Below are 11,189 nucleotides of genomic sequence, written 5' to 3'. Positions count from 1 at the left end.
CCTCAGACAGGTGCAGCCTCGAACAACCTCCACCAGACACACCTCCAACCTGATGTAGACCTTGGGCGCGACCTCTAGAGCGGATATGGGTGGGACCTCTGGGGCGGATATGGGTGCGGACCCGAGTGTCAAGAGTACGACCTCTAGCGGAGCCTCGACGAGGCCTGGTGTCACAGGCGCGGCTTGGTGTCACGGGCGCGACCCCTTACCTAGGTACTAATGGGCACGGTGTCTTGTATGGGCGTGGGCGCAACAAACGAACGAATGTCCCCACTCTATGGGTGTGACCACAAGCCAAGCACCAACCAAGCATTATGCATGCACCAAGGCCAAGGGCCAAGAGAGATAAAATCCAACAAAAAGGTCCACACAATTCTATGTAGCATAAGGACAAACACTTGATGGGCACTAAGAAGACAAAGGACAAATGAGTGCAAAGAGGAGACAAGACTTCAAAAAGGTAGGAAAAAGAGAGAGACAAAAAGTAAGAAAGATGGAGAGAAAAAGTAAAAAGTGAAAAGTGAAGGGGAGGAGAGAAGGAAGGAAGTATATATATCTACACACAAAGAGAAGAAGGAAACAATGTAGGAGGAGAGGTTTGAACCCTCAACCTCTCCCACCTCACTACGAGATTTACAAGCAAGCTCCACAAGAGAAGCTTACTCGCGATAAACCCCTCACTACATGAAAGCATTACTCTCTTGGACATTCCATTCCAAGAGAGTGGGGGGCAAATGATGAGCCCAAGATTATCTAAACCAATCAAAAAGCGCCATGTGTACCAGTGAACCAGCCTAAGGAGATGGACCGTGATAGGCCCAGAAGAAATCCGATGCAAACATGGGCGCGACCTCCACTATGGGTGCGGCCTCTCCACCTTGGGCGTAACCTCCACCTTGGGCGCGGCCCCTCCACCTTGGGCGAGATCTCCACCTTGGGCGCGACCTCCACCTTGGGCGCGGCCTCTCCACCTTGGGCCCGACCTCTCTACCTTGGGCGTGACCCCCACCATGGGCGCAACTTCTCTACCTGGGGTACGACCTCTCCACATGGGCACGACCTTCACCTTGGGTGTGGCCTCTCCAGACGGGACCTCCGTGGATGTTGCCTTACCACGCACTGACTATATCGTAGCAGACACATGCCATCTCCAGGACTCTAGGCCTCCGCCTAGAGGTCACGTCACCTAGACGGACTCAAACACTAAAAGCCTATCGCCATGGGCAGAGGTCTATCCACCAAGGATCCTAACATCGCCAGGACACTCCCTCCCGCAGGGAGGCGGCCAATCAAAGAGGAACCCTGCTACCCAGGGACTCTATCAATCACGAAGCCACTCTACATCAACTGGGACTCTCCTCACTGCCAGGCACTACTATATAAGGGAAGGTACTCTACCCCTTCACCCATCTTGAGTTTCATTCACTCATTTGTTTGCGTAGAGAGTCCTAGGCCTGAACCACATCGATTCTCCGTTGTTACCCCTTGGTCCTTTTGCAGTTTACGGCACTCGAAGGGACCGCTGACGATTTCCTGATGCAACACAGAGAGCCCTCTATCGTGTGTCACTAAAATGTCTATTAATATTGATTCTCATTTTCACGGATGTGTGCAGCACACAGTGCAATAGTTGGCAGCATCCTGAACGTGCTGGGCTCCCTAGAGTCGAACTAAATTCCATTCCTACCACCTTAAATTAGTCGGTGGGATCAAGCACACTAGATATGTGACACCTACATCAAGTCATCAATCTCCCAATTATCCTTTTTTACTTTTAAGAGAAGAGAAAAAGCATGATTAGACTTCTCGTTTATCTTTCTCTCACAAACAAACAAAAAAAACCAATAGCAGGTGCGGAACCCGAGATGCACGAGGATGTGCATGCCAACCCCCTCAGTATTCCTTTTCTCCTGTACGGTGCTCCACTCCTCCTAATTTGTGACTTTGGATCATGATTTGAGGAGTCGGTATCGGATAGATCCCACTCCTCTTAATATGTACCTTTGGATCTTGGTTTGAAGAATTGGTATCGAATTGGCTGGTTTGTATCAGTATCGATGAAGATTGATAGTGATCCTATATCGGTATCACTGAAGATTGATATTGATCCCGTATGGATGGATTGATATCGACAAGGGTAAAAATGGAAAAATAGATTTTAGTATTGAAATAAGGGTAAAGTACACATACCTCCTATGATGCACCCAATATTCCTCGTACCTTCCTAAGGCTCTGACAATTCCGTGTACCACCCCTCATAATTCCATGTACCACCGCTATTTTACCCCCTAATGCCAGACAAGTCCAAACCGTTAAGTTGAGCTGTTAAGTGCTAAAAACTTGACCATTTTACCCTTTCTTCTATTTTTATAAATTTGAAAAGTCCTAAATGCCCTCACCTATTTGTTTATAATATGAAAAGACCTCTGGGCATTGAAAAGTCCTAAATGCCCTCACCCACCCAGCCCAATACCACCACCACCACCCACCATTGCCGCAGCCACCACCACCGCCACCCAGCATTACCACCATCACCGACCTGTGTTACAGAGAGAAGAACTCGCACTACAAGAGAAGTTCAAGTTCAGAGATGCAGAATCACCGGCTTCTTTTCTATTTCAGCTGATGAAACACCACCGTCTCCTTCATCATAGTATCGATTGGGGCGAAACCATTCTGAACCACCGTTTCTTGTAATGTTGGCTGAATTTGCAGAGAAATTCGCAAGGCTCGTCGCATTCTGAAGACTGTCCGGAATCTCCCATGCTGAAAAGGGATTCTTATCTAGCTCAGCAACTTGAAGCGATGAAAGCCCGTTAAAGAAATCCGCCGGTATGGAAGAGAACTGGTTATTACTAAGAAGTAAAAACTGTAACGAACCCAACCCACTCAAGCTTGGTAGAGGACCAGTGATATTATTATCCATAAACTCCAATCGTTGCAGGGCGACGAGATTTTGAAGATTAGAAGGAAGAGTACCTAAGAGACCCTGGTTTCCAATTTAAATGCGGGTTATCCTTGCATCTGTGCAGCCCACATTTTTCCATTGACAAGGATCTGTGTCAGTCCATCCAAGGGATTTCGGAGGGTTCAAACTCTGCTTCAAAGCCATCATCGCTGCAACATCTACTGAGTTTGTCTGGGACTTTACAGGAATAAACACTGAAGAGATCAAAACTACAAAAAGAATGTCTAGAACTCCACTTTCAAGATGGCTTTTCTTCATCTTCCTCATCTTTAGAAGCCAACACGATAAATTCAAAAAAAAAAAAAGACGGTTCCTCACAACGTTTAAGTCGGCATCATGGCTAGGTTTTCGTCGTTGAGGTTGAAGAAGCCTGAAGACAGAGAGACAGGGTAAGATTTTGGAGTGCACAGAGAGCGGCGGAGATTCAGGAAAGAATCCAAAGCAAGTGAGGGGGGAGAGAGAGTGAAGGTTTTCTTTTCTCTTTTTGAGTCTGAGCCTCAGAGGTGTGGTTTTCGTTAAGTGCGAGTTCTTCTCTCTGTAACAGAGGGCGGTGATGGTGGTAATGCTGGGTGGCGGTGGTGGTGGCTGCGGCGATGGTGGGTGGTGGTCGTGATATTGGGTTGCGTGGGTGAGGGCATTTAGGACTTTTAAATGCCCAAAGGTCTTTTCATATTATGAAAAAATAGGTGAGGGCATTTAGGATTTTTCAAATTTATAAAAATAGAAGAAAGGGTAAAATGGTCAAATTTTTAGCACTTAACAGCTCAACTTAATGGTTTGGACTTGTTTGGCATTGGGGGGTAAAATAGGAATGATACATGGAATTATGAGGGGTGGTACACGGAATTGTTAGAACCTTTGGGGGGTACGAAGAATATTGAATGCATCATAGGGGTACGTGTACTTTACCCTTGAAATAATGTCAACTATGGATACGATTACTAAAACCCTGCTTTGGAGTGTCTCTTTCTCTTTCATTACTATGGCATAAATTAGTTTTAATGTCTCATCATTGCCTCTTAACTTCATCAAGATCTTATATACTTTTTATTTTCTAGAATCAATTACTAAAGGGAAGCAGTTTTCTATATGGGAGTGTGACTTACACCAGTACTCCCATGAGTCTATCTCCCTTCTTCTTAAAACAAGGTAGCAGAGGTGTCTTTTCACATGGGGAAGAGAGAGATAGACTCATGAGAATGCTAGCATAGGTCACATTTCTGGAAAGAGATCTTTTTCCCATACATCTTTTAAAAATCTAATTCAATCATTGTCTATTTCCTGTGTGTACAAAAGTAAGCAACTAGAGATTCCACACCCAGGTTAGAAGATTTCGTAGAAGGCCATAAAATAAAGGATTCTTCGTCTATTATTCTGCTCTCCTATGGACCTCATGGTTTCATCTCTATGACTATATGTGGAGTCCTTGTGTATGAATGTAATATAACGGGTAGTGTGTATAGGACTTATTTGTTCCTGAATTGTCATCGTATATTGTTAAGATGTATTTGTATTAGTTGATGTAGAATCAATCACAGCACCAAAGTTAGTCATCTTGTAATGTTAGAAATGATAGACAATAGAGTTTAGACGTATCTGAACGATAATTCCTTAGGATTTTTGAACATTCTAATACATTTAAACTGGGTTGACAATGCGTTTATACCTTCTATGATAAACATAAATTAGTCTATGTAACCAGAGTTACAATATGTTTATATGTATACGCTGTAATTATTTGAATTTCTGATCCAACTTGGAGCATGTGCAAGTGTGTATATGGAAAGGCAGAGTACCCTGACCCACTTCCTTTTTTGAACCCAGATTCCTTACAATCCCATGAATACTTATAGCTTATTCTCATTCTTGTTTGTAAGCAATGTGAGACTAAAAGGAGAACCTAAATTAGATCTGATGGACTACACTACAAAGTACAGATGGAGTCATTCTAATGAAACCTTTCCTCATCTACATAATTGATTAACTCATCATCTATATCATAACAGTCGACCTTCATAACATCCTTTTGATAAAAATGAACAGTTTTTTATTAGCCTCTTCATTTATATTGATCTCATGAATATTTAAAGAATTAACATTCAAACTTTCATTGTTAGATGGGTTTCATTTCCTACATCTATTTACGCTAAGCCAATGTTCTACACCATAGTTAAGAATAAAAATCCTTTGCAGTGCACCGATCTGATGGTGCATTGTGATGGGACCTTGCAAGCTCGACACATAGATATGACAACATCTAATGATGTATCTACATGTCGAGCTTGCAAAGCCGCACCCCATTGCACCCTAAGATCGGTGCAATGCTGAGGATTTCCCCCCCACCCCCAGTTAAACCATGCCAACATTTCATGAGATGTTAGGTCAAAGCCGTCAATTAAATGTCTCCACATTCCATGCTTCCGAGCTCATCCGCGATGAGGCGCTCGGGCGCTTGGCTGTCTGGCATTCTCTTCCATCCTCGTCGTCACGTTGTTGACGTGATGTCAGCTTTGCTAAGCCCCACACATCCACCAAACTTGGCGCATCCCAGTACAAATTAGAATGTTGAAGTCTTGGAAATGCTAAAACACGTCAGTGAATTTGATTGGCTGAACGGATGGCAATCAGACCCGCCGTCATTCTCCGTGACATGTGTTCATCAAAGCGCGGGACGATGAGCGCAAAATGAAAATGGGTTTCACGAGGCCGACGATTGCCGTTACCGTTAGTTTCCGTACAAACTTCCGTTTCACTCTATTCTTTGGCCTTTCCCTTTTTTTTTTTTTTGTGAATTTTATTTATAACCGAAGAAGAAAAGACCAGATTGCTCTTCTTCGGGTCTCTACTCACTCTGTTTCAAGTTTCAAGTTTCAAGTTTCAACTTGAGCAGCGACTACTCAGACGAGCGAAGAAATTCTAGAAAAAAGCAACGAGTGAGTGAATGGAAGAGATTAACAGAGGTGAGGATTCGATCTTTAAAGCAACAAGTGATTGAATGGAGGAGATTAACTGATTTGAGTATTCGATTCTTTCTGTGACGACTTTTTTATGTTAATTATTTTCATTCCTCTTTAAAATTATTTAATCTAGTTATGCATCATTTCACTTCAATTTGTCGATTTGATTGTGTTTTGGGGTTAAATTTTATTGTGTTGGGGAGATGATTTGTCTCATCAGTAGAGGCTTCTTGCTGAGATGGGGTTGTTATTATGTGTTCCATTTTGTGTTGGTATTGTTTCTTTTATCAGTTTCAGGATTTTGCTTCCTATGATTCCAATTTAGGATTAAAGGTGGAGAGGCGTGGTGGTAGTCGTGGGGTATTTATTTCAGAGCAGCAATGCTCCCAAAGTTAGGGTTTACAACTTTGGAAGAGACAGAAGAACTTGTGATTTTCTGGTTTTGAATGTCATTTGTTGCTATTTTTATACTGTTACATCGATCGCTGGAAGTTTGTTGACTGCAATTTTGGTGGTTTCTTCTGTCAAGTTTGAAGCATAGAGGCATAGGATATTCATACATCAAGATAGGAAATAGAGTATTGTCCTAAATGAGTTTATTGTCCTTATCTGTTTAATTAGAAATTAGCGGCTGGTTCCTATACAATGCATTAATTTAAACATTATATTGTTGTTCCTTCTCTAATTAGAAATTTCTGGCTGGTTTGTATACTGTGCTTTAATTTGAGATCTAAGTATCATTTACTAATGCTCGTAAATCATTAAAATCCTTCTTTTTCTAGAAATTAGTGGCTGGCTTTTGTATATTTCTTCAATTTTTATCTCTTAGTATCATCAAGAATTGTTTGAAAATCATGAGTAACTTCATTCTAAATTAATGGGAGGAAATGATGTTCCTGATGGAGGGGTATTAGATGAGGGTGCTTATGACGATATTATGTTTAAATACCACATAAGGTAAAAGCATTATTTGGTATGAGTCTGGACTTCGAAATGAAGATATACTTTAAGGTGCATTTGGTATGCATTCTAGGTTGATAATGCATTCCAAGAATTCATACTTAACGCAGCTTTAGTAACGAGAAATTTGTTATTTTCCTTTCTTACTTTTAAGCAAGTATGCTCACCTTCACCACATGCAAAAGCCAATTACATTAGAGCAGGCCGCTTGCCATTATTCAAATTGCACTTTTCTTAGTCATCTTTGATCTTCCAAAAGTTTTTAATTTCTTATTATGCTTTAAAGATTTGCTTGTCACCATATTTTCTGGCCATGGAAATTCAATATGTTCACATCGTCCCAGCATTTCAAATGATATTGTACATCTTCAACATGCCAAGTCTAATACTCAAATCATTATGGATTGGCTAGCTTTCGAATATTAATGGTACAGAAACAAATAAGGTTCCTCTTTTGATGGGGGTCTATTATTCCTGAAAGAGCAAAATACTACTTTTTTGTATGGCATGTAACTTAACTTGCCCTTAGCTGATGTTTTCTCAGTAGCATAAAGTAGAAATCCAAATTATGTAGTGGATACACATTATGAAGGGTCAGGGAAGCCTAAGCCAAGATTTAGTACTCAATTTCTGTTTGTGACTCTACCAGGCAGAGGAACCTTATATGAGTTGGTGCTGATACGGCTGCTGCACAGAAAAATTTATACTAAATTTGTTTTTGTATTAGTTAGTCTGTACTTTTCCTTAATGAGCATGTAAACTTCGGCTATTTGGGGCATTTTAATTGCTTGCAACTTTAGTGCTTGCTAGAATGATGTACGTGTAATAAATAGTTTGTACAAGCTGCACTCCTGCTCCATTGTAAACTCTAAGAATCACATCTTATGAACTCTCTCGAATTGTTGTTGCAGTTCAAACTCGTATCTGAGAGGAAGATTGGTCTGAGTCCCTATCTTCTCTAGATCATGTTGGTCATGAGTCTTCTATTACATAGGGCTAATGAGATCCAACTTTAAACCCTGCAACACTGAGAATTATTACCAGAAGCGATCAACAGATGCAAGCCTCATAGCATGGATTCGCACCAACATTTCAGGTATGGTGTCACGGGTGCAGACATATCATACAAGTTCTCTCACATCGCTTCTGCAATCTCTGAATGGACAGTTGGACCTCTGAGATTCAACTCAGAGAGCTTGCCTAACTCGCCTCTTTCCACTCACTTTGATTGTGATACTTTTACTTCACTGAGCAACAGCCAGGAGCAGTATAGCTCGACAGAGAATCTCTCAGGGGTCAGCCCCTTGTGTAATTCTTCACTTGAAGCCAACAGTTCTTTCCACTGGATAATCCACTCACCTGTCAGTCTTCAAGACCATCTAGAGCCCTATTCTGGTTGGAGTTTGCCCTCGCAGAATGCAAATTGTGGTCAAAGCATTAAATACGCCCTACAGGAACTAGAGACTACTCTGATGGGTCCTGATGATGAAGAAGATGAAGCGACAACATCAAATGCTGCTACTGAGGGAAATAAGCAGCCGCAAATCTCGTGTCAAGGATCAGGGTCCTGGAGCCAGGATTCAAATGTCCTCCAACAATGTTTTGTTCCCAAGAACCGGAAGTCAGGTAACGGAGTTCGTGCCAAGAAGTGTCATACAGCAACTGAGGTGTCCTCTCAGGAGGTCAGATGGAGTGATCTGAAAGAACTGCTGATTGAGTGTGCAAGGGCTCTTTCTGAGAACAGGACAGATGATTTCAATGAGTTGGTTCACGAGGCTAGAAGTGCTGTCTCCGTTAGTGGAGAACCAATCCAGCGTCTGGGTGCTTATATGGTAGAAGGGCTGGTTGCAAGGAAGGAGGCCTCAGGCTCTAACATCTATCGTGCTCTGCGGTGTAGAGAACCAGAAAGCCAGGAGTTGCTCTCTTACATGCAGATCCTATATGAAATTTGCCCGTACTTTAAATTTGGTTACATGGCGGCCAATGGAGCAATTGCTGAAGCATTCAGACATGAGGACCGGATACACATCATAGATTTTCAGATTGCTCAGGGGACCCAGTGGGTGACCCTGATACAAGCACTTGCAGCAAGGCCAAGTGGTCCCCCTCATGTTCGGATCACTGGGATTGATGATCCAGTCTCTCAGTATGCCCGTGGTGACAGGTTAGAGGTCGTTGGGAGGAGGCTAGCTGCAATGTCTGAGAAGTTCAAAATCCCTGTTGAGTTTCATGCTGTGCCAGTGTTTGCACCGGAAGTCAAACGTGAGATGCTCAAGCTGAGGCATGGTGAGGCTCTGGCTGTGAACTTCACTCTGCAGCTCCACCATACACCAGATGAGACTGTTGATGCGAACAATCCGAGAGATGGACTTCTGCGGATGGTGAGGTCGCTTTCGCCCAAGGTGGTCACCCTGGTTGAGCAGGAGTCTAACACAAACACTACACCCTTCTTCATGAGGTTCTTGGAGACTCTGGATTACTACTCGGCAATGTTCGAGTCAATTGATGTTACGCTGCCGAGGGACAACAGAGAACGAATTAATGTGGAGCAGCACTGCTTGGCCAGGGACATAGTGAACGTAATTGCTTGCGAGGGGAAGGAGAGAGTGGAGCGGCATGAGCTACTGGAGAAATGGAAATCTAGATTGACAATGGCAGGATTTCATCCATATCCACTGAGCTCTTATGTCAACTCTGTGATACGCAGTCTCTTGAGGTGTTACTCGGAGGACTATACTCTGCTGGAGAAGGATGGGGTCATGCTGTTGGGTTGGAAAGATAGACACTTGATATCAGCTTCCGCTTGGCATTAGAGGAATAATAGACAACACCTAAATATGTTGTTGTAGGATGATCGGTACACCTATCTCCCAGTCCCTTCATCTTCCTTTTTAATTTATTAATATAGAGTTACACATTTAAGGTGTGTCTGAGATGCAGGCAGTGTGGTTTTCTTCATTATGCGTTTCCTCTGTTACTCTTTATATCTAGCTTATAGCTGGAACATCGGCATCCATTTGTATATGTAATTTTGACTTGTTATATTGATCTCCTTAGAAATCTTCACTACTGGGCATCGTCTTCAGAAGGTCTGCAAAATTTTGGATTAAAGATTGAGAGCAGAGATTAGGTGAACAGGAGACAATGGGGTTAACCCTATGGCAGGGACTAGTAGCCCTAAAACTGGCTTGAACAGGAGTGAAGGTATCTATGGAGATATCTTGCGTTTTGATTACTAAACGCCTTTACTGCTGTGGCTAACCCCACCAGGCCCACAACCACAATACCACCCAGCCCGACATTCTGCAATGCCAGGATGGAGTCTAGACCGGGCTTTTATAATATATGCTGGACTTATGGGTCGGAGTGGGCTTAGGCTTATCAGAGGATTCCAATATGCCGTTCTCAAAATCAACCAACCCAAGTGGCAGGTGCAGCCCATCAAATTGCGATTCCCATGGACTCTTTATCAATGTTAAGGAGTCTTTTTTTTTTTTTCCAAGAACTCCATAATGCTGACTAACAACAAAATAATGCTTTTGCGTTGTTATAAACATATTCAAGAAACGAGCAAAAAAGCATTCCCAAAGACCATCTTGTAATGGTCTGGTCCATTGGACTACCTGAATTTGTCACTCAGGAAGACTCTCCAGACAATGAGGAAGTGATTCTGACACAACTCTCGCAGATCGAATGATTAAAAATGACAGATGTGCCTTGGTTAGTTCGGACAACTTGACCTTTTCGAAATCGGCTAAAACTTTTAGGGTATGTCCATTTTGTCATTTTAAGACCTTGTCTAGGCTCTGGTGCAAAGCTGATATCATTCGATCATCATATTATGCAAATTAGGGTTTCACAAAACCCCCTCTTTGATCAAAGTTTTGCTTATGTTTCCGGTGGAATTTGCAGTTTATCTGGCATCATTGAATATTTACTCAGAAAGAATTTTCCAACGATATATGGATCGTCAAGTCCGACAGTTGGATCTCTAGATGTCTCCCTATATGTTTGATAGAAAAAAATTATATATTTCGCCAGTGAAAACCCTAAAAAAGGGGTGTAAATAGCCATTCCAAAAATAGAAAAAATAGACGAAAGGATCCAGAATAATCCAAAAAAGGGCAAAAAGAGAGAAAATTCAGAGTCAAGGTTCTAGGAAAAGTCAGAGAGAGAGAAAAAAAAAGAAGGGATGGAAACTCTGGAAAATATGCCAAGAAAATATCAGAAAAGGTAGAAAATTACGAAAATACTCACGGGATCATAATTCCACTGGAAAATCTAAAGGAGCGTCGAAACTCTGT

At 42.3% G+C, this 11,189-nt stretch overlaps 2 protein-coding genes across 3 annotated transcripts; one reads left to right on the top strand and one right to left on the bottom strand.

Annotated features, from left to right (window-relative positions):
• Positions 1–2,584: 2,584 nt before the first annotated feature.
• Positions 2,585–2,926, bottom strand: LOC122649983 (receptor protein kinase TMK1-like). Its single transcript, XM_043843264.1, has one exon. It carries the CDS (start codon positions 2,924–2,926, stop codon positions 2,585–2,587), a length of 342 nt encoding a protein of 113 aa, XP_043699199.1.
• Positions 2,927–5,843: 2,917 nt separating this feature from the next.
• On the top strand, positions 5,844–9,777 carry LOC122645670 (chitin-inducible gibberellin-responsive protein 1-like). 2 transcript variants are annotated; one of them, XM_043838992.1, is made up of 2 exons: positions 5,844–5,928; positions 7,943–9,777. In XM_043838992.1, the coding sequence occupies exon 2, from the start codon at positions 7,959–7,961 to the stop codon at positions 9,696–9,698; it is 1,740 nt and encodes a 579-aa protein (XP_043694927.1). In that variant the 5' UTR covers positions 5,844–5,928; positions 7,943–7,958; the 3' UTR covers positions 9,699–9,777. The 2 variants fall into 2 exon arrangements, with proteins under 2 accessions (XP_043694927.1, XP_043694935.1); XM_043839000.1 differs by lacking the exon at positions 5,844–5,928 and adding an exon at positions 5,946–5,979 and having other exon boundaries at positions 7,940–9,777.
• The last annotated feature ends 1,412 nt before the right edge of the window (positions 9,778–11,189 follow it).

The sequence above is a fragment of the Telopea speciosissima genome, chromosome 1 (assembly GCF_018873765.1).
Source record: "Telopea speciosissima isolate NSW1024214 ecotype Mountain lineage chromosome 1, Tspe_v1, whole genome shotgun sequence".
In the NCBI taxonomy this organism is placed as follows: domain Eukaryota; kingdom Viridiplantae; phylum Streptophyta; class Magnoliopsida; order Proteales; family Proteaceae; genus Telopea; species Telopea speciosissima.
Note: the sequence above shows the minus strand (reverse complement) of the source record. Positions and strands in the feature narration are given on the sequence as shown.

Coding starts and splice junctions, on each gene's coding strand:
- LOC122649983 (XM_043843264.1), bottom strand. CDS start 2,926: ATGGATAATAATATCACTGGTCCTCTACCAAGCTTGAGTGGGTTGGGT.
- LOC122645670 (XM_043838992.1), top strand. CDS start 7,959: ATGGATTCGCACCAACATTTCAGGTATGGTGTCACGGGTGCAGACATA.